The 23,045-nt window shown below is 42.0% G+C and overlaps 1 protein-coding gene across 1 annotated transcript in view; it reads left to right on the top strand.

Moving 5' to 3' along the window:
- LOC122885285 (titin-like) overlaps positions 1–23,045 on the top strand; it is a 208,217-nt gene that overhangs the window by 31,469 nt on the left and 153,703 nt on the right. Inside the window, exons 29-54 of the mRNA XM_044216151.1 lie at positions 28–288; positions 915–1,178; positions 1,325–1,585; positions 2,031–2,291; positions 3,225–3,485; positions 4,215–4,356; positions 4,467–4,635; positions 5,005–5,236; positions 6,025–6,309; positions 7,296–7,415; positions 7,619–7,807; positions 11,570–11,620; positions 12,284–15,982; positions 16,647–16,925; positions 17,229–17,795; positions 18,031–18,312; positions 18,400–18,678; positions 18,781–19,062; positions 19,149–19,427; positions 19,525–19,812; positions 19,914–20,192; positions 20,288–20,569; positions 21,220–21,498; positions 21,875–22,153; positions 22,288–22,566; positions 22,666–22,953. Of these exons, the coding sequence (XP_044072086.1) occupies positions 28–288; positions 915–1,178; positions 1,325–1,585; positions 2,031–2,291; positions 3,225–3,485; positions 4,215–4,356; positions 4,467–4,635; positions 5,005–5,236; positions 6,025–6,309; positions 7,296–7,415; positions 7,619–7,807; positions 11,570–11,620; positions 12,284–15,982; positions 16,647–16,925; positions 17,229–17,795; positions 18,031–18,312; positions 18,400–18,678; positions 18,781–19,062; positions 19,149–19,427; positions 19,525–19,812; positions 19,914–20,192; positions 20,288–20,569; positions 21,220–21,498; positions 21,875–22,153; positions 22,288–22,566; positions 22,666–22,953 (10,137 nt within the window). The remainder of the gene's footprint in view (positions 1–27; positions 289–914; positions 1,179–1,324; positions 1,586–2,030; positions 2,292–3,224; positions 3,486–4,214; positions 4,357–4,466; positions 4,636–5,004; positions 5,237–6,024; positions 6,310–7,295; positions 7,416–7,618; positions 7,808–11,569; positions 11,621–12,283; positions 15,983–16,646; positions 16,926–17,228; positions 17,796–18,030; positions 18,313–18,399; positions 18,679–18,780; positions 19,063–19,148; positions 19,428–19,524; positions 19,813–19,913; positions 20,193–20,287; positions 20,570–21,219; positions 21,499–21,874; positions 22,154–22,287; positions 22,567–22,665; positions 22,954–23,045) is intronic.

Here is a 23,045-nt window from a genome sequence, read left to right as displayed (position 1 = left end):
CTGACTGCAACTATCTCCTGTCACCAGGTGGCGCTATCAAGAAGCCCCTCCATGATTTGGTGGTGGCCGACTCCCAGACCGCTGTGCTAGAGTGTGAAGTAGCCAACCCCTCCGCTGAGGGCAAGTGGCTGAAAGATGGCCAGCCTGTCGACTTCAACGAGAACACGCTGAGTGAGGTGAACGGTGCCGTCAGACGCCTGGTCATCATCATCACCAGAAGCACAGACGTTGGAGAGTACACCTATCAGGTCGCCACCTCCAAGACCTCAGCCACGCTGAAAGTCGAGGGTAGGTCCAGGTTTTATGAAGGAAATAGACACATACAGAACAAAGCCTGTTTAAGTTCTTTATAAAGGAGCCATTGAAGGACAGATCAAGTTATGAAATCTACAGTAAATCTTAATTTTTTGACAGTATATCCAAGGACTGAACAAAAGGAGTACAAGTTAATTTAATCTGTGCTTGTTTGTTTTTTCCTGAATACATCTGACTTTAAAAACAAAACCAACTTATTCTTTGATGAATTGTTGACTAGCTTGCTCGCCAACAAGATACATCATGCAAATAAGACAATTTTGAAATGCCTGGAAGGCATATTTTTACTCTTTTGAGGAGGGCTAGCTATTTTTTCCTGTTTGCTCAGCTCATCACAAGCCAAGCTAGATATTAAACATGTCTTGGACGCACAGAGATGCGTAGGATGGCTAACCAGCATATTTCCCAAAATGTTGGAGTATTTCTTCAAAATTATTGAATGGAAATTGAGACTTACCTTATTCAAATTTGGTTTGCTGGCAAATATCTGTCCATAGAAATAGCTAATTGCAACCCCCAGGTTGAGAGCAACTGATCTAAGGCACCCACTACACACAAATGACCAAACCCTAGATTAACGACAATGTTTGTCTCCACAGCTGTGAAGGTCAAGAAGACCCTGAAAAACCTGAATGTGGTCCAGACTCAGGACGCCGTGTTCAACCTGGAGCTGACCCACGAGGACGTGAGGGGAGCGCAATGGATCAAGAACGGTGTTGAGATCCAGCCCAGCAATAAATACGAGATCACTATTGAAGGCACAGTCCACACCCTGAAGATCAAGAACTGCACCACACAGGACGAGTCTGTTTACTCTTTCAAACTGGGAAAACTGTCTGCAAACGCCAGGCTGAATGTTGAAAGTAAGCAACCACTGATTTTTCAAAACAACACAAGATTTTATATTTTTAATTTCCTAAAATTAAAAACCCATACATGGCCAGAAGTACAGTTCCAAAATAAACAGTTCCACAACTAATTGTAAAACTGTAAAATATTTTCCCCACAGCCATCAAGATCCTGAAGAAGCCAAAGGACGTGACATCACTGTTGGGTGCAACTGCCGTATTTGAGGTGGGCATCTCCGAGGACGACATCCCTGTGAAATGGATGTTCAAAAATGTGGAGTTGAGGCAAAACGAGCACTACAGGATGCTCTCTGAGAAGAAGACCCACAAACTGATTGTCCATGATGTGGACAACAGCAAAGAGGGAGAGTACACTGCTGTGGTGGGCCATCTCCAGTGCAGCGCTCGCCTCATCGTTGAATGTAAGTGTTAGCATAGCACGGCACATTAGCACATACCTGCCAACACTCTTTTTCCTGGGTTTCCCGTATTTCAAGGCCATCTCCCAGCACCCTTAAGTTTTGTGGTTTCTCCAGTAATTTGCATGGCCCTCAAACCTTATTATGAATAATCGTCATACATGGATCCCAGTTTTGGATGTTTGTCTGACGTCACCCAATTTTCCAGATCGTCTATGAAACACAATCCACACACTACATACAATTTCAACCCATCTGTCACCACAACCTGGTGCAGCTGCTCTCTGCAGGGCAGGACAGCCTTCCACCTAACTACCACCCCCCCATGGCACTGTACTGACCCTTCTCATTCGTGAAGAAGCCATCCTTGAAGAGCTGTATGTTCATATTTGGATAAAACATGTTGAAACTGACATTTTCCTTCTTCTTCCTCTCATTTTCCCCTCAGCCCTGCGTGTCACAAGGCCCTTGAAGAGCGTGAAGGTCCCAGAGACCCAGGTGGCCACATTCGAGTGTGAAGTTTCTCACTTCAATGTGCCGTCCACCTGGCTGAAAGATGGCGTGGAGATCGAGATGAGCGAGAAGTTCAGGATTGTGGTTCAGGGAAAACTCCACCAGCTGAAGATCATGAACACCAGCAGGGACGACTCGGCAGAGTACACCTTCATCTGCGGGAACGACAGAGTCTCTGCAACGCTAACCGTTAGCCGTAAGTTCTTCTCCTCAGCTACTGTCACTGAAGCCAACATGGATGATTTACATATAAGATTTAAAGTGGTAGGCCAGTAGACCTTTGATTTTCAACTTTTTTGATTAAATTAATCCCTAAACACATCAAAAGTTGATCAAACAACCTTTAGCCAATAATGGATTCTGTTGGCTATTCACAATGAAACAGCAAACCCTTAAAATGAATGAATTTACTCTTAAAAACACACTTAAATCTAAATGAAGGTGTTTGATTGTAAGAGATCCCTTCATTTGTCCATTAATTTGGAAAACTAAATCCTTTTGTAACACTTTAATTTCAAAAGCCCTTGATTAATAAATTAAGTCGATTTGAAGGGGTACATGACTTACCCATCAAGTACACGTTCATTTGAAATATTTAACCCTTTTTTTTAAGTTTCTTACCTTAGAAGTAGCTTATGTCATGTAGAAAACATATTAAAAACTGGTAATAAATTACATTATAATATATTCATTCATTTAGCCCAAATCTGGGGAAAATCCCCTAAAATATCATTAATTTGCACGAGAATATTTTTACATACCAAATACATACACTTACCAAAATACCAACCCTAACAACACCATAAACCTATCATTAATGGATTTGTAAAATGTTTCAAATAAATGTGTAAATTAAAATCTTTGTTCTTAATTTGCATTTTAAGGGTTTTTGAAATAAAGGTGGTCATAAGGGGTTTAGTTTTTTAAATGAATGGGCAAATTAAAGGACCAAACGAAACATCTTGATTTAGATTAAGGTGTTTTCTGTGTTTTCAGGGGCAAATTAAGGGTTATTTAATGGTATTCAGGGCATTGTTTTTCCATAGTGTTAGGACCGTTCATCTAAACTCTTGTCTGAATGACATCTGAAAGTTTCGGTGAACTTACCATCAGTTTTGTTGTTTTCCAGCCATCCTCATCACAACGATGCTGCAGAACCTGAACGCTCAGGAGAAAGACACGGTCACATTTGAGGTGAACGTTAACTACGAGGGAATCACGTACAAATGGCTGAAAAACGGCGTGGAGATCCGGTCCACGGACAGATGCCAAGCTCGCTGCAAACAGCTCATTCACACTCTGAGCATCAGGAATGTTCACTTTGGAGACAGTGCAGAGTACACCTTTATGGCCGGTTCTGCAGTTACTACAGCTAATCTCTATGTTGAGGGTAAGATTTATTTTTGTAATTACATTTTTTTTCCCTTTTAGCTCTGGTTTGGTCTCCCCCAACTCCTGATAAAAATATCTGACTCTGTAGCTGCTAGATGTTCCACTTTCATCACCAGCTAGTCTCTAACTGTGTCTGTCTACTGTTTGATGCTAGGCAGGTAGTGTACAGTGGCTTTATCAAAGCAAATAAACCCAGTATAAAGTGAGTACTACAACCACAATGACCACAACAACCACTTAAAGGACCTGTAGAACCTCCTTGGTGGCCACTAGAACCACTGCAATGAACACAATGAACCACCAAAAAGACCCATAGTATCTCATCAATGACCGGCAGAATCTTCACAGCGACTACTACAGTCTCCTAAAGGACTGCTAGAACCTGCCCAATGACCACTAGAACCTTCTAAAGGACCTGTCCTGTCCCATCAGTCATTGTGTTTTTACATTCATTCATTCGTGCTTTTCCTTTCCTTTGCTGGAAACTGAGTTGATGAGAGCACTGAGACTGATCCACACAGTGGACACAAATGTGTCATAAAACAAAAACTAGCCAAAACAGGCTAAAACCTGTGTAGTTGAGTCAAGTGTTAATTCTTTGCAATTTCAGCACTGTGAGCGACCCTTTTTGACATTACACAGTCATGTGATTCAGTGTTAAGATCAAACATAGTGATACATGTAGGTTTCAGTTTATGCATTTACCTGTTTTTTTCTTCCACTGCAGCCCGCGTGGTTGAATTCACAAAACATCTGAAGGACCTGAAGATCACAGAGAAGAAAAGAGCGACGTTTGAATGTGAAGTTTCTGAACCGAACATCCAGGTGATGTGGATGAAGGACGGTCAGGAGCTGGAGATGTCCGACAGGTACAGTTGCACATATTCAGCTTTTGCTAATTATACCAACATCACAAAAACAAATAAATTAAGAAAATCTCTTGATAAAGGTTTACTGTTACCTTCTGTGTTTCCTGCAGATATAAAATGACCTCGGATAAATTCGTGCACCGTTTGGTTGTGCCGTCAGTGCGCCTGTCTGACGCTGGAGAATACACCGCCGTGGCCGGGTCAAGCATGTCCAAGGGCCACCTGGGAGTCGAGGGACGGGACGTCAAAATCTCAGAGCCCGCTAGCAGGGACATCACTGTGAGTTTATATAGCTACACATGCATAAATGCAGTTTGAATTGTTTTGCGTTCATCACTTAACTTTGCATCAATTATAGGGTTGAAGATTTTCAAAGAATTAATCATAGCTATTATGTTTATTCAACTTTCTTTTCTTTAATATTTTTTAGTTTATATGGTCGTAGATCAACCATTTCTTTTAAAAGTTCACTATCTTTGAGGAGACGAAAAAACCACAGTGCCAATCATTTGATCTGCTGAAAATAAAATGTCCCATCAGGTTGCTGCAGATATTTTGTTAAACAGGAACAGATTTTGCGAGAATTCTTTGGAAATACTGGAAACTCACTTCCGAGTAGTCAACCCTACCATTCATCTGTTTTTGCAGGTTGTTGAGAAACAAAGAGCGACCTTCGAGTTCGAGGTGAACGAGGACGACGTGGAGGGTCGCTGGCTGAGGAACGGGGTGGAGATCCAGTTCTCAGTGGAGGAGAGGTTCAACTACGTCACCATCAGGAAGCTGCACCGCCTCACCATCTCTGAGACCTACAGGAGCGACGCCGGGGAGTACACCTTCATCGCCGGCAAAAACAGGAGCACCATGACCCTTCATGTCAGACGTAAGAGACCTAACATAACATGAACAAATCTGACATCAGTCTGCTTTCAATTTGCTAGATCAAACACAAACACTGTCAGTTTTCACTCTTTTTTGTATTTTATCTGTGCTAATTTATGACATTTTCTGAAAATGAATACCACTGAAGTCAATTCACAGTTTAAAATCAATAATAAAATAAATTTTATTACATGCAAAGTACTGGAAAGTAAGTAGTAAAAACATCGTCTACATTTACTATTTAAATTTCTGTATTATTAATGCAGAAACCCTACTTAAGAAAATCACTTTTAGTTTATTAATACAGACCTGATACATTGATAATGTATTTACATCTCAACAAAAAAAAAACAAGTATCCTTTATTGACTCATATTTGACTGATGTTCAATACTAGCGTCTTGTTTTTTTTCAGGAAAAAAGCATTACTAAAATAATTTAATCTTTAATATGATTTACTGTTGACAGTGTGGAATTCTAATATTCTTAAGTAACACTAGAACTGAACATCAATCAAACATAGGGCAGAAAAGGCAACACCTTTAATTTACTTTTAAACAATGTTACAGGTCCATAATGTCTAAATAATTTTCAAAGTTTCCAAAACATTTTCCTTGAAAGAACAGTGTTACAATTTGGCAATAATTTCATGGAAATGTGACTGAATCACATGAAAGCACTGCAAAAAGTTACTTTCTTCTGTTAGCAAAGCAGCTGATGCTGACAAGACTTTTTGCTAAATTTTCATATATTCTAGTTAAAATTTTACTCTTCTGTTCTCTGTCTTCAGTGCCTGAGCCTCCTCAGATTGTCCATCACATGCAGCCCCAGACAGCGACATCTGGTAGATCAGTTCGCTTCTCGGTGCAGGTGAGCGGCATCCCTCAGCCTCAGGTGTTCTGGTATAAAGACTCCCAGGCTCTGTCCACCAGCTACAAGTGCAAGTTCCTCCACGACGGAGACGAGCACACACTGCTGCTGCTTGAGGTCTTCCCCGAGGACGCCGCCGTCTACAGCTGCGAGGCCAAGAACGACTACGGAGAGGCGACAAGCTCCGCCCCTCTCACTGTGGAAGGTACATTTAAAAATTTATCACAGCAAGGTATCGAGATGTTGGAATCTGTTTTGTTTTTTTCCTTCTAGGCTTTCCTTAGTATTGTGAAGCTTAAATTGGATACCCTTTATCTGCATTTTAACAGAATATATTTCAAAGCAGGCAGAGTTGCCTTTCAAGGCAGCAAACTGTTTTTCCAACGTTGCAGTGCTATAAATACATAAAGAAAGGTAGAGGCTTTACTTAACTAAGAATTTAGTTTATTTAGTAACTACAGTAAAGCTGAGAAAAATGATCAAATGTTTTCATGCTAGCAAGCAGGTTTTTAGGCAGATTATTTTACTCTTACTTTTACTTTTAAATGGTTGCCATAGAACCTACATAACAACTAAAAAAATGCCAACACTGCACTCTGCCTTAGGGTAATCTTCACAGAGGTTAGGGGAAACACAGACTGCAGCTACTGCTACTCTGCTAAGATACTTTCGTTACCTTTAGCAGAAGTTTAGCTGGGTTTCCCCATCGTGAATCAATTACGCTACTAATGTAGTTATGTGATAACAAACTGAATTACCAAATGAGACAATCTTCCCAGCTAGCTTTGGCAGTAAGTGGGGCGGTGTCTTCTACAGTCCACCGACTAACAAACCAGAGTGCAGCTACTACGGTGCGGTTTGGTTTTTTGCTCCATTTTGTTGTTATGCAAATTTTACATTCTGTTTTCATGGAAGTTATACATTCTATGGCGTAATAAAGTTTTACATAGTAAAATAGATGTCAAAAAGTCAGATTCTGATCAGCATTATGTTTTGGTTCCATTGATTTTTTGTCAATTTAATGTAAAAAACAAAAAACTAAGAAAAAAAACGTGGTGAAAAGAAGAAAAGCAGCAAATTGTCACACTGAAGAAACTGGAACCAAATAATGTTTAGTATTTAAACTTGATGAATAACTTGATTGATTACAATACTGCCATTGATTATGTTTTTGTCTTGTCTGTCTTCCAGTTCCTGAGGTGGTCGAAACCATGGCTCGGGTCTCTGCTCCGGTCCTCATCGCTCCCATACGGGACGTCCTGGTCACAGAGGGACACCCTGCCCAGTTCCAGTGCTCTGTCTCTGGGGAAGGTAGTGACCACTGCTCACCTTCTTCTCTTTGTTGGTTTAAAAAATAAATACTGTCACATTTTACTGTCCAATACTTTGGATACTTGTTTACCATAAATGCTCTAAGAGGTGATCAATTATTAGTAGTATTATTTGCAGTAATGACATAATAAAACACATGTGGTCCACATGATCCTAATTGTAAATGAACACTGTGTCCCCAGATCTGCAGATTTCTTGGTTCTGTAATGACCGAGAGCTTAGACAGTCAGACGTCTTCAGTATATCTCATTATGGTGAAACCTGCCAGTTGGAGATTTCCAGAGTTCTCCTGGACCACGAAGGAGAGTACTCATGTGTTGCCACAAATTCGGCAGGAATGGTCACATGTGCTGCGACTTTGAATATTGACGGTGAGTAATTCAGATGTTAACGTGCCAATGACATTCAGATAAAACTGTCACTGTCAGACCAGTACGAATGGCATGTGCTTCAATAGTCAAACTAAGACCTTCTCTGCTAGCATGTTTAACTAGGGATGTTCTGATTTTCAGCGCAAAATCTGAGTCTGACATGTTGATTTCCACTGTGGCAATAAGAAACTCTGATACATCCAAAAAGTCGTCTTAAAGTCTCTTCATTTAAAAATCTGAAATTCTCTGTTAGCACTGTGAGCCGGTTAGCTAATGGAGGCCCTAGTTATTGAGATCTAATCAGCGAAGTATAAAAGCCTACTACGATGATTATGTGTTCAATCTAGAACAGTGGGTTCTTGATCAGTCAGAGCATCCCCATCTGTAAGTACAGCACATACTGTCCAGACAGATGGGCTTTTAGGTGTCCAAGAGTCTCCCCCTTCCCTCCAGGGCTATAGCTAGAAGAGGATGTTGCATCAAAACTTCAGGGGCATGCTTCACACTCACTCACTTATCAAAATAAAATGAAGAATCTATTGGCACAAATCTATTGAGCCAATAGAAGACTGCATGTTTCAGGAGAGGGAAGTGGCAAGGTTTCAGGCATGTGTGTTAGGTATGCCAGAGCCAGAGCCATCAACTGCTGGTGGTTGCACAAAGATTTTATATGCCGACATTTTGTGAAATCCTCTTGTTCTCTGTCTTCTTCAGATTCAGATGAGAAGATGGATATCAGTTCCATCTGTGCCTCCAGTAGAGGAGGAGTGTTTAGCATAGCTTAGCACAAAGACTGGAAGTAGGGGGAAACTTTAAGATCTGTCAAAACTAAAGTTAGAAACATCCACTGCAAATTTAAAAATGTTCAGCCAAAATAATCACTAAAAGCAGGCCATTTTCAACAACAGGGCAAGTGATGCTAATATCAGCTAGTTCCCACACCACAGACTCTGGTTGCTAACAAGGTGACATTTGTTAGCTAGAGAGCTAACGTTATCTTTCTGACACGGTTTAGCCTAGCTTAGCACAAACACACCGCAAGTGGTGAAAACTGCTAGCCTGGCTTAGTAAAAAGAGAAAAAAGAATCCACCTTCCAAAAAGTCTATCTGATTTATATTAACAAGGGTAAACATGTCGTACCCATCCCGTTACTGGATGGTCTTCTCATCTGACATCAAACAAGACAATTTCTGGTAATAAAGCTTACTCAACAACATTGTTGGCATTCCACAAATTATGAACCATGTTTTGTTTTTGTCAGCCTTTTTTTGTCAAGACCTAGAGTCATAGCCAGAGGAATGGCTGACTTTATAGGCTTTAATTAGTTTGTCTCTGCTTCTGTGTGTAAAAAAACTATTCAAGATTAAGACTGAGACTCTCCTGTCTCTATAGACATGTCAACAAGATCTTTGTGCAACCAGTCCCTGGTTTTGTAACTATTTGCCAGCTCAGCCTTTAGAAACCCATTTATATTTTAATTTTGATGATGTTACAAACTAACTGTAGTTCATTGTTTCTGTGAGCAAGCAGGACAAATATATTTTAAATTAGCTACTGTTAGATTGTTTCTGTTTTGTGACATCCTCACTGTAAGCACAGGTGATAATGTTACAGGTTTCTCTCAAGTGATGCATGACTGTCTTCTCTTCCTATATGAATAGCTCTTAACAGTAGGGACGTCTTTATTCTGAAACATGAATCTTTATTACACAGGAATGCAGCATGGTAAAAACAGAGCTGAACTTGGAAATTTTGCTTTCTGGGTTCCTCATGCTCCAGCACGGACATAATCTATAGCTGTTTTTTATTTTAAATTTCGGCTCCAGTCAAGCTTGCATGATTGACAGCGGAAACCAGCCACTGTCCACTCCCTCACTGACTATGACTGATCTTCAACACTCCACTCCAGCTGCACTCTTGGCAAACAAGCTGTGACACAAGTAACCTGAAGAAGTCACCAGAATGATGTGTTGACCTAATTCTTCTACTCTTTCTTATTGCCCAGATAAAAAAGCCTTAGCTATTGTGTCGAGCACTGGGGCTGAGACTAAGCTAAGTCAGAGACTGGAGGCTCAGCCAGAGAGTTTCAGCTCTCTGTCGGTGGGACAAACAGCCCACAGTGTTGAGTTTACTGAGACGGTCTCTGAGAGTTCCTCTGTGTCTTGGAGGACGGTTGAGATTCAGATGGAGAGTGTAAGCTCGGTGGAGATGAGCTCTGAGAGCAGCTTTGATATCAAACTCTCAGCCAGCCCCAAACTGCTGATGGAAATGTGCGACGTCCGGGTGAAAAGTGGTGAAATGGCCGAGTTCAGCTGCTCGTTCGACGGGCAGCCCTTCACTGGGGTGGTTTGGGATCATAACGGCCAGAGTCTGGCGAACAAGGAGCGGGTGAGGAGCTCTCAGATCGGGGGGCTGTTGTCCCTGGTCATCCAGGGTGTTGGCGTGGCGGACCAGGGTGTGTATCGCTGCACCGCCACCAACCAACATGGCCAGAACAGCTCCTCCGCCCAGCTCACTGTTGAAGGTGGTTAATCTTTCTTTTTTTATTAGTCTGTCTTTCCATCTGGTTCTTTCTACCTCTCCACCCGCTCTACCTGCTTCGTCTCCTCCTCTCATTATTTAATATTTCCTCTTAGCCTGTAACCTGTTAGAATGTAATAGAATAACAAGCTTTGTAGTCTAGTTTATTCTCTTCCTGCTGTTGCCAGCTTTGCCTCGCTAACCTCATCCATCCATCCTACTAACCCCTTTAGTGTTTAGAGTCATAGCCTTATACACTCTGACCCCTAATTACTTTCCCTAACTTTATTCTCACCCAGCTAAAGAAGCAAATCTCAAAGCAGAAACCCCCATCCCTACTGATTCTGTGCGTAAAGTGTCTCAGGCAGACAGGGAGACCCTTAGTGATCCCCGTGGTCACGACAAGCGGGAGGCGTTGGAGAAGCCTGGACCGTCACCTCCATCTTCCCAGAGACCTTACAGCCTCATCAGCCACCTGTATTTCCCTGATGTTGTGCCTCATGACAAGCGAGGTCAACACCTCTCCAGCTGCCCTGAGTTCCTGATCAAACTCCCCCCTGGGCTGCTGGTCAGAAACAGAGACAGCGGCTCCTTGTATTGCGTTATGAAGGGGGTTCCCACTCCGTTTGTCATTTGGCTTTACAACCGGTTGAATGTTGAGGATTCTGTGTCTTACTCTCTGAAACAAGACGGCCCCCTGTGCTGTGTAAATGTTAACAATGTGGGACCCGGACAACGGGGCTTTTACACTTGCAAAAATGTCAACTCAGCCGGGGATGCTGAGTGCAGCACAGTGAAGAAAGGTTGGCATCTGCATGCTTTTGGTCCTTCTGCTCGCTCGGGCTTTGTTTGGCCCACCACTCATCCACACTGCTTTCCACCTACACAGCCAGCAGAGACACACTTCTTGACTTGGCGACTACACTTCCTCAACAAAATTTTAACCACTGTGTTTAGGAGAGGTCGCTGACCTTTGTGTCCTGCTTTACTGACTAAAACATTGAAAGAAACAAAGAGAGAGGGACACTCATATCACTGAGCATTTTCCAAAAAGCCAGAGGTGCTGCACACTAAAGACCAAAAGGAAGCATGCAAAAATGTCAGTTAAAAGAAAAAAAAACAAATCAAGTGGATAATATGGATGCACGACCTGTCACTGATTCTAACAGTCTTGCACCATATGAGACTTTATGTGCAGTTTTGGGAGTGTTTTTAATTTGTAAATGTTTGTGTCTTTACAGTAACTGCAGTGGAGAAGGAAGCTTTGATTCAAGTCCAGGAGGAAGTGAAAGGTAAATATTGTTTCATGTGAGCAGGGGTGTCTTTGTCCATGATGCACAATTTTTTTGAATGCCCTTCCTTATGTCTTAACAAAGAAAGTATCTTTAATGTTTTGACTTTTGGTCGTCAGGTTGAAATTAAAATTAAATTTTATGTTTCAGAATGCTTTAATGGTATGTTTAGATGTTTTTCAGAATTTACTTTGAATCTCATATTCTTTACGCTACTTAAAATATACAATATTTTAAAAAAAATCTTAAATCAAGGTCCACTTACAAGATTTTTATAAAGCTTTTAACTTCATCTCTTAGTCTTCATTACTGGATGGATTTGGCTCAGTTGTCATCACATGACCAAATTATGGAACTTCAGTCACGTGTACATAGCATGTAGTAGTATATGGGGGTGAAATCGTAAACCCTGGTTCTGTTCAAAGATGGTCTTTGGTGTCAGATATGATTTTTTTTTCAATTCTGAAAGTGTTAATCCTACCAAAATCTTAAAAACTAATGGCATTGGAAAATTGACAGCAAAACTACATGGTTGTTTGATTTAAGTTGCAGTCAAATATAACTCAACTGTAGATGCATATCATTCTGTTTTCAGTGCAGCTGATTGTATTGTGGTTGGAGTGTGTGTCTCACTTTACTTTAAACTGTCATTATTCCACTCAGCCTTATCTAGCTCAACTATCACAGTGGAAGAGGAAACCAAGGAGTCATACTACACTGGACTAAAGTTACCAGATAAAGCCAGAACACTTGAACTTGAGCCAGAGACCAAACGCTACTCCAGCACTTTGGAGAAGAAAAAAGAAAAACCAGTTTTCCTCAGCAAACTTTCTCCATCAGTTGTGACTGTTGGAGAAACTGCTATGTTTACCGTCAAAGTCTCTGGTTTCCCTAAGCCCACTGTTCAGTGGTTCCATAACGGGCAGACCATAACAAGTTCGTCCATGTATACGTTCATTCACGAGCGAGATGAGTATAGCTTGGTCATTACCAAAGTTCAAAGGGAGTTTGAAGGAGAGTACTCCTGTACTGTCAGCAATAGATTTGGCCAGTCGACTTGCACTTCGTATTTGCATGTTCAGGTGAAGGAGCCAGAAAGGGAGGAAAAAGTGCAAAGGAGAACATTTGTACCAGCTGGCAAACCCCCAGAGTTCACTAAAACTATAGAGTCTCTTCAGCTGTCTGAGGGAAGCCAGGCTTTCTTCAGTTACACTGTGAGCGGACATCCTCTCCCTGAGATTCAGTGGCTCAAAGGCAGCTTCCACATTCAGCCTAGTGGGTTCTATATCATTGTGAACAACCCAGATGGATCGGGGTTTATTAATATTAAGAGTGTCAAACAAGAGCACAGTGGCGTCTACACCTGTAAGGCCTCCAACCAATATGGGGAAGCCTCTTGTACCGCAGAGCTGCTGGTGTTTGGGGAGAAAGTTCAGGAAGAGCACACATTAGTTAAGAAAACAAAAGGTTTGAAAATATCCATGACTGAACAAACCACAGAATCCAGATTATACCAGGAAAGAACTCTGGCTGATCAGATGATTTATACCATTAGCACTGAAGACCGGCAGATTATTCCTAGCGAGGAGGTGGGAACCCTCAGAGAGCTCGATATCTCTGCTGCCACCATTCATCGAGAGCAGCTTACCCACCAGGCAGCAGTGCTGCAGTCTCATGAAATACAGGAGAGGGTTTCTTTGGCTCCAACTCATCCACCTCAGGTCTCAGCTGTTCCTATGAAACAGCTTCACATGGCGACTTTCTTATCATCAGTCCAGGAGAGACAAAAGATCACTGAGCAGCACTCGGAAAGGATTCTCAGCCCTGAGATTGTAGAACTCAAGTTAGCCAAAGAGCAGCCATCGAAACTCAGGTCGGCCACATCTGAAGAGGTCCTCCCACTCACCACAGTGAGAGCTGAGGCCTTGACACAACGGGCTCCAGAACACGTGAAGACCTTGAATGAACCCAGGCAGCTTGTTAGCGGTCACCAAGTAGAGTCCCCTCTGCCCATCCTTGATGAAATTTCAGGCATCACCCACAGGCCAGAGGGAGAGAGGAGTTTCAGAGTCATAGAGGGGGTTAAGATTTTCTACTCGGCTCAGTCTACAGGGCAACTGCCTGTCACAGAAAGACACTCTGAGCCTCTGCCAGCTTTAGATGCAGCCACTAAACCCTATATTGAGAAAGAGCAATCTAAAGCAGTGGTAGCACCAGTGAGCGAAACTATAGTGGCTTTATCCAAGGAACAGACATTTGAAATACACAGACCAGAGCAGGAGAGTATCACCCCACGCAAAGACATGGTCTATAAGTCAGCTTTAACTGCTGAAGAGAAATACGAACTCCAAGGCGAACGGGCAGGACAGGTACCAGGTATAGCATCTTCTGTGTGTCTGCAGCCTCAGTGTGAGGGAGAAAGACTCCTGAATCTGCAGGTTATGACTAATCAGGATGTTTTACAGTCTGAGGGTAGGTTCAGCATCGAAAAGCCCTCTACAGAGCAGGCAGAAGCGAGGAAGAGTCCAACTTTATTGCATTCAGTGACTCAAGAAGAGCAAAGAACTGCAGTTTGCGAGGCAACTTCAGAGTTCTCAGCAAAGACTGATGCCACCTCTGTTCAGCCAAAGAAAGAGTTACCGCAAACAAAATACCTTCAGTCAGTTCATTCTTTATCAGTTTTACCAAAAGAAGGCATACTTACCATCACTAAACCTGACCAGCAGGTGGCAATGCAGAAACAGGAAAAGGCTAGAAGGCATGCAGCTACCTCAGAAGAGAGAAGGGAGATCACAGCAGATTGTCACAAAGATCTTGATGTATCAGTGACCGGGGTTCAGTCACAGCTTCGAACTGAGCCCAGGCCTTCGAGCATCCTCATAGTCTCCTCCCAGCCCATGCAGCTGCCAAAGGAGATGCCTTTCATGACCGATGTCAAGCAGCAGCGAGCGCTAGTCCAGAAAGAGGATTACTGGAATATCATGCATTCTTTGAATATCACAGACACTCAGATTCTGGAGGAGGGCCACACCATTAGCATTAAAACTGATGAGAAATTCACTCCTGAGATGAAAATTGAGCCTAAGATCCCCAAAAAAACTGTTTTTATAGAGGAGAATGCAATTGCCACTGAAAGCTGTACTGTCTTAGAAGCCACTGAGCAAGACTTTGCAGTCCAGATCCAGGAGGGCCAGTCAGTGCGACGGTCGGTGTTGCTAGAAGAAAAGCAGGTCATTATGGGAGAGCAGTCAAGTGAGATACATAAATCTGAGGGCTCGACTGTCAGCGTTATGACCCAGCCTAAAGGAGTTCTGTTTGTTCATGAGTCTCAGGACACTAAGACTCTACCTAAAGAACTCAACTTTGTCATTCAGATTCCCAAACCATTCAGTTTGAATATACAACGTCAACTCAGAGACTCTCTTCAGTCTGCTGTGGCCAGTGACCAGCCAGTGTTACTAGCCGATGTCATAGGAAGGTTAGAGGCAGTTGAGGTACAGGAAGCGAAGGTTCAGAGAGAGCCCAAACGGGTCACATATACATACCTGATCACAACACCAGGTGCCCCCATGGAGATCACACTGTCTTTTGAAGGTGAATACCCTCAGACAGCTGACCTCAGGTCTGAACTCCAGGTAGCTCTGCATGCTATGGTTTTCCAGGAGCAGCAAAGTCTTACATCAGAACAACCAAGTACCATGCAGATTGACAAGCCTCAGAAAGCGCTGGTCTGCTCAGCACCCTCCAAAGAGGTGTTGTCATCTGTGGTGGACACCATGATAGTGGCAGAGAGTGCAGTTGGGTTTCCTCCCGCTATATCTCACTCTGCAGCTGTCAAAACTGAAGCCAGGGCTTCCTTCCAAAGCGCAACAGTTAAGAGTCAGTCTGAGGTCCATGAGTCTACAGAGGTCAGCAGGAAGACAGTCAGGTCAGAGGCCACCACTGCTGAATTGACAATGACAGTGCCTGTAGGTCAGGTTCCCGTTGAACAATGTTTGGATATTTTTGTCCACAGAGAAACCAGAGAGGAGTATCTTTCAGAGGCAATTATGATCAGCGAGTCCTCTGACAGTCTGGTAGATTATCCTGTTGTCATTGATTCTTTGGAAGACATTTGCGCTGAGGAAAACGGCAAGGCCATTTTTACTGCCACCATAAAGTACGTCAACAAAGTTAATTGGTATTTCAATGGCCAATTGGTGAAATCTGGCAAAGAGTTCAAGTGTTCTAAAGACCACAACATATACACACTAGTTATCAACAAAGTTGTCAAGGAGAAGCATCAAGGAGAGTATGTCTGTGAGGCTGAGAATGAAGCTGGCAAGACTACAACATCTTCAAGACTCACTGTGGTCTCAAGAGGTTTGATGATGGGCAACTCTTTGATATCATCATCAACTAACTTCACACATTGGTGAATTTCCAATTCTGTTTTCTGCAAACCTCAAGCATAATGCAAACTTTAATTTGGGACAGTATTTATGAGTTGATTGCCCATGAAATTTGTTAAAAGACTGAACTGAAAGCACAAGATCTATTATGGTTTTTTGGGTATTTTCCAAGCAAAACTAAATTTGGAGGTTTGAGGTTTTCACTAGACAGCAGTGACATCCTCACTTTTCCTTCAAGTTCATCCATTCCTCCACATGCATATCACCCCCATATCTATTTCTCTGTCCTTCTAAGGAATCACCTTTGACTCCATACCTTTAAACATCCATCAGTCCTCATTCCTGGTCCATTCTTTTTTGCATGCTTTCTCTCCTTTTTTTAATCACAGAATCCCTTTCATCACATCTTCAACCCAAATTTAATACCATTTTCCTCCTCCACAGTCACGTCAAACCAAACCTAATACCATTTTTCTTCTCCACAGTCACAACGGGATAACTTTGTGTGTGTCACTTTCCATCCCAGGTTAACTACATCACCACCTCCAGTAGAAACATTCCTTTTTGCTTCCATTTCAACTACTTCTATTTATTTACATCCTCTTTTTTATCTTTCTTTCTCTCCAAAAATGCAGTGAAACCTGTGTTCAGGCACAGAATTGTCCCTGTGGAGATCAATATTGGCAACAGTGCCAAGTTTGAATGTGAAACTGAGGACGCTCCAAATGTGAGCTTCAAGTGGTTCAAAGATGGACACCCCATCAAGGAGGGTGATAAGTACAGGATTATCAGTCGCTTCAGCATTTCCTGTCTGGAGCTTCTGAGTCCAACCAAGGATGATAGTGGTGAATACACCTGCAAGGCGTCCAATCAGCATGGCAGTGATGAATGCTCCGCCTCTCTCAGCGTGACAGGTAAGAGCAATGCATGTTTCCTTCTTCTTCACTGGTTGAGTTTGGAGCTGTTATTGGTGTTGAATGAAACTTGAATCTAGAACTGTTGCTGATTTCTTTTTCCTACAAGGTATCATCTTTTGCTGTTTTGATAAACATTGGTGCTTGAGACTTTGCATTTTGTTTGCTTAGTTGTGAATTATTTTTTAAGCTTTCTTGGTCTGCGGGTTTCTTCTTGTCTAATTGTCAGGTTTTGGTTAAGATAAATTAACAGGATATAACATATTACCACTAATGTGTTTCTCTTTTTCTTAATTCTTATAGAGCAATTCCCTCCTGCCTTTATAACTAAACCTGACCCTCAGACTATGTATGTTGGAAAGAGGGCAATGATACAGTGTGTAATAACAGGATCTGCTCCACTGAATGTTGTCTGGCTCAAAGACAACCAGGCCTTACCCAAAGTGCCTACACACTATCAAACCTCTTGTGAAAAGAATAAGCACACTCTTGAGATTACCAAACTTGAGCCAGCTGACAGGGGGCTTTATGTGTGCAAGGTGTCTAATAATGTTGGGACGGCTGAGTGCAGCATGGAGATGCGCGTTATTGATAAGCCCAACTTTGTAAAGCCCCTGGGTCCGGTCACTGCTGTGGTCGGAGCTCCTCTGCACCTGGCATGTCAGGTGGATGAGGACACCGGCGTAATTGTCACCTGGACCAGAGATGGTAAAAAAGTCCATCAGTCTCCAGACTGTAAACTGTCTTTTGAGGATAAGACAGTTAGTCTTGATATCCTAAAGACCACACTGAAAGACTGTGGAAATTATGTGTGTACGGTGACAAATGAAGCTGGGAGTGCAACTTGCTCCATTTCGGTGAAGGTACAAGGTAAGAACTGTCTAGTTAACTTTCATGGCTACTGCAGCATTTGAAGCTGCTGCAAATCTGCAGTACTGAAAATTAACATAATTTTATTCTGTGGTGTCCAATTTAGATGGTATAAGTGCAGCTCCAGCTTCCCTTTTTTCAAGTCTTAAATCTCTTTTCTTTCAATGCTGGGTTGTTATTTTTAAATGACTTCTTTGACTTCATAATGGCTCTTTTTAACCACACACCTCTCCAGAGCCGCCAGTCTTTGTAAAGAGGCTGGAAGCCACCACGGTTTGGAAGCAAGGCAGTACCGCACGGCTGCAGTGCTCCGTCAAAGGATCCCCTGAACTTCACACCACCTGGTTCTGTAATAACAGCGAGGTGTCTGCTGGTGGCAGATATGATATCAGTCTGAAGGATGGTGTCGCTACTTTTGAGATACAGGATGTCATGTTGAGTGACAGTGGAAACTACACCTGTGAGGTTCTCAATGAGTCTGGGTGTGAAAGCTGCAGCACCAAAGTAACAGTGAAAGGTGTGTAGATTTGGGCAATTTTATAACAGAATCACATTTTCAGTCAGAATAAGAATTCGTCTAACTAAACTATATGTTCCCCTTTAGAACCACCGTCTTTCAGAAAGGAGTTACTCTCTGTAGAGGCGGTCAGAGGATCTATAGCTGTATTGGAGTGTGAGATTGCAGGCTCTGCACCATTTGAGGTGGCCTGGAAAAAGAATAAGAAACGCCTGTCTGCAGATAAGAAGTACAGAATAGTGTCACAGGGATCCCTGATCTCTCTGGAGATCCACTCATTTGAGAGCGCTGATGCTGGTGAATATGAATGTGTCGTATCAAATGATGTTGGGTCAGTAACCTCAAAGTCAGTGACTAAACAGAGAGGTTAGTGATGTAAAAAATATAGGACATATTTAAAAACTTTCATTATAATTGTTGCAGTCCTGGCTGTTGTTTATATTACTATTACTAATACTGTTATTTCAGAGCCACCAATGTTCTCAAAGAGGATTGAGAGTGCTACAGCAGTGTTGGGAAATACAGTGAAGCTACAGGGAACCCTAAAAGGCTCAGCTCCCATCACAATCAAATGGTTGAAAAACTCTGAGCTCCTAAGAGATGACGATCCAAACGTCAAAATGACATTTGAGAACAACATTGCTAGCATTTCCTTCTCATCTGTTGAGATAAAGCAAGGCGGCAAGTATACTTGTCTTGCTGAAAATGAGGCAGGACAGCAGAAATGTGAAGCTGTCTTAACAATTCAAGGTTAGAACACATTCCTATTTATTAGAAATATTTTCTAAGTTCAGATGTGGACCTTTATAAAGTTTAAAAATTATGTTGTATTATAGAACCTGCTAGGATCTTAGAGAAAGCAGCGTCCATCAGTGTGACTGCAGGGGATTCGGCCACATTGGAGTGCACAATTTCTGGAAGCCCAGACCTTAAAGTGAAGTGGTTTAAAGACGACAAGGAGATGATCAGTGGCCGTAAATATAAAATGATGGTGAAGGAGAACACTGCCATCTTAAAGATTCTCACAGCAGATAAAGGAGACACTTCAGAGTACAAGATGGAGTTGTCCAATAAAGTCGGAAAAGACCAGTGCACCTGCTCAGTCACTGTTATAGGTTAGTTTTAGCCAAAAATACATTGTTAATAACAATTTTGAGATTTGGCCCTTGAAGACAGTTATATGTTATATGTATGTGATATTTCTTTACACAGATCGTGCACTTCCACCATCCTTCACCAAAACTCTAAAGAAAGTGGATGGGAGTACTGGTAGTAATGTTACCCTGGAATGCAGAGTTGTTGGATCTCAGCCGATGGCTGTTTCTTGGTACAAAGACGATAAAGAAATCCACAGTGATGACAAATATAAGCTTGATTTCAGTGAGAGTACAGCCTCGGTGACGATAACCAGCCTAGAGCAAAGCGATGGTGGAGTTTATACATGCCGGGCCTCTAATGATGCTGGAGAAAAAGAGACCAGTGGTACTTTGTCCATCAAAGGTCAGAGGAGTTGAATTACTTTGCCTTAAACCTGAGATTAAGCAGGAATTTGGCAGACATTAAAAGTGATGTATGCTCTTTTTCTTCCCAAATAACTCCAGAACCTCCAGTCTTCACAGTGAAACCTGAATCTCAGGACGCTTCACCGGGATCAAATGTTGTCATAAAATCAGCCTTTACAGGATCAGCTCCTCTGGTTGTTAAATGGTTCAGAGAGGAGAAAGAGATTTTCACTGGTGGAAAGTGTTTCATAAAGAAAGATGCCTCTTCAAGCTCCTTGGAGCTTCAGTCTGTGAAACCCAGTGATTCTGCTAAATACACATGCCAAGTATCCAATGATGCTGGGAAGGTGGATTGCACTGCAGTCCTCTTTGTAAAAGGTGCTGTTTCATTCTTTATTTTTTTTAAAGTGATACGCTGAACTGTTGTTTTCTTTACTTAACCTCTTGTTTTTACTGTTACTGTTAATTTACAGAAGCCCCAACATTTACAATGAAACTTGAGCCTTCACAGCTGCTGAAAACTGGAAAACCTCTGAAGTTGTCCTGCAAAGTGCAGGGCACCCCTGTTATTAACATCACATGGTTTAAAAATGGCTCAGAAATCGCTTCAGACCACAGACACACAATGTCCTTCGACAGCTCAATAGCAACTCTGGAGATAGAGAACTGTTCTGTAGAGGATAGTGGAGATTATGTCTGTTTGGCGTCCAGCGAGGCCGGCAGAGACCAGTGCAGCAGCTCAGTAACAGTGAAAGGTTGGTTCAGTCAGTATTTTTCTTCATAGAGTTTACCCAGTTTTTCTTAGACAGACTTTAGACTGTTGGCAGGAAGTCTGGTCCACATTGTTCTTTAATATGTTCAATGCTGCCTACATTGCTGCCTACATTTTATATTTTTTGCTAGTACTTTCTCCTGTGTGAACTGACGTAAAGGCGAGCTACTGTAACAAAGAGTTTCCCTTCGGGGATCAATAAAGTATTTCTGATTCTGATTCTGATTGACAGGAAATCGGAGCAGGTTACATTCATGTCGACCACCACAAAGACCTGGGGTTTTATTCCTAATATTATTAAAGCTACTTTTTGTTTTAAACTGAATTGTTGATCATCTTTCAGTGGTGAGATGGTGTTAAAGTCACAAACGTTCTAAGTCCCAGAGGGATTAGACCCTATCAGTCAAGAACTTCTGTGTTTTGGTTGCTGCTCTAAAGTTTGCTTCCCAACATATTGCCAAGAATCGATGCACCTTCATTTGTGTGTTGACTTTGGAGATCCAATGAATGTAATGTGGAGGCTCTGAACAGCCAAATGAATTCTGTGGACCAGACTGGCCTCATGAGACTAGAACTTACACTTCAGCCCTCTATTGCCTTTAAATATAACATTTATTATCTTTTTTTTTATAGAGCCTCCGGTGTTTGTGAGGCCATTTGAATCAGCTGAGCTTGTAAAGGGATCCGACATAATCTTGGAAGGAACAGTTTCGGGTTCCCCTCCATTTGAAATAAGTTGCTTCCTCAATGATAAGCTGATAAGAAATGACAAAAGGCATAAGATCAGTGTTGAAAACAACACTGTCACTCTTCAGATCTCAAACTGTGAGAATGGAGATGCTGGGACATACCAGTGCACTGTTGCAAATGATGTTGGGGAGACATGTTGTTCTTACCAGATTTCACTGAAAGGTTAGTCAAAGGACAGTGTCAGATTCTGTCGTCCAAGGTTATCTTTCTGTATGTTGCCTGTGAATTACGTTTTTATGTAAAATTCAGCAATTACATTTTGGGCATTTTGGAAAAAATCTGGCAGTGAACAATGTGCAGATTGTTGTGTGATAACAAACGTAATTCTGGCACCATGACATATTCTCCAAAGATTATTTTGCTAGTCCTAAATAGTTGTATTATTGTAGTTTGTAAGGAGATAAGGTTGCTGCACTTGTTTTTCTAATTTAGGCAGCCTTTAGAATATTAGATCAGGGAGATAAAGATTTGCAATGTGGATCATCTGTGTTTGTGTAAATCCTCTTGCAGTCTGATTTTTGTGGTCTTCTCTCACTAGAACCACCGTCATTTGTTCAGAGACTAGAGGATATGTCCTGCATGGTGGGCTCTGAGATCTCTATGAAGTGCATGTTGTCTGGATCACTTCCCATGACTTTCTCCTGGATCAAGGACGATCATGAGCTCACAGAAGATGAGCATGTTAAGATGTCGTATGAAACCAAAAGTGCCGTGTTGAATTTGAAAAATGCTCAGTTATCACACGGCGGGAAATATGTCTGTCAGGCACAGAACAAAGCCGGGACTCACAGATGTGGCGCTGTGCTCATAGTGACAGGTTTGTAGGATGTTTGTGACTCTTACTTGTCTTAAGTGCTGTTGCTTTTATGTCAAGCTTGATGTTTCATCTGTCGCATTAACACCTGTTACTGGTATCAGCTAACTTAGTTTTGGATAATTTTGTTATCCCAGAACCAGCAAGTATTTCAGAACATGCAAAGTCCATCAGTGTAACCCAGGGTGACCCGGCCAGGCTTGAATGCAGATTTTCAGGCACCAAACCACTCAAGTCCAGATGGATGAAGGCGGGAAAGGAGCTGACCTCAGGCCAGAGATACAAAATACAGAGCACAGATACCAGCTCTGTGCTCAAGATTATTACAACAGAGAAAAGCGATAGCGGTGAATACACCTTTGAGGTTTCAAACTATGCTGGGTGCAGTTCTTGTGAGGCAGCTATCTGTGTCTTAGGTCAGTTTATCCCAGAGTTTTCTATATTTTATTAGATTTTCTTGTCTATTTTATTCATACAACCAACTCATCATTGTTTTTGCATTTTGTATATAATAGATCATATTATTAAACCATCTTTCACAAGAGAACTGAAGGAGACAGAAGGTATCAGTGGATCGTTTGCTCATCTGGAGTGTCTTGTATCTGGCTCCCTGCCAATGATGATACAGTGGTACAAAGATGAGAAAGAGATCCAGACTGATGAGAAACACAAATCCAATTTTTTTGAAAATGTTGCTTTCCTGGAAATCAGTCGTCTTGACAGTAAAGACAACGGCAGCTATACCTGCATCGCTAAAAACAAGGCAGGATCTGTCCAGTGCTCTGGGATTTTGTTTGTTAAAGGTTAGAACTCATCTCACTATCAGTGCTTTCTTGCAGTTTAAGGCATAATCACATTGTATATGTTGTAACTGTGTTATAATAGAAGTGTTTTG

The sequence above is a fragment of the Siniperca chuatsi genome, linkage group LG12 (assembly GCF_020085105.1).
Source record: "Siniperca chuatsi isolate FFG_IHB_CAS linkage group LG12, ASM2008510v1, whole genome shotgun sequence".
Classification (NCBI taxonomy): Eukaryota; Metazoa; Chordata; class Actinopteri; order Centrarchiformes; family Sinipercidae; genus Siniperca; species Siniperca chuatsi.
The sequence above is the reverse complement of the archived record's forward strand: the minus strand, read 5'-3'. Positions and strand labels throughout refer to the sequence as shown.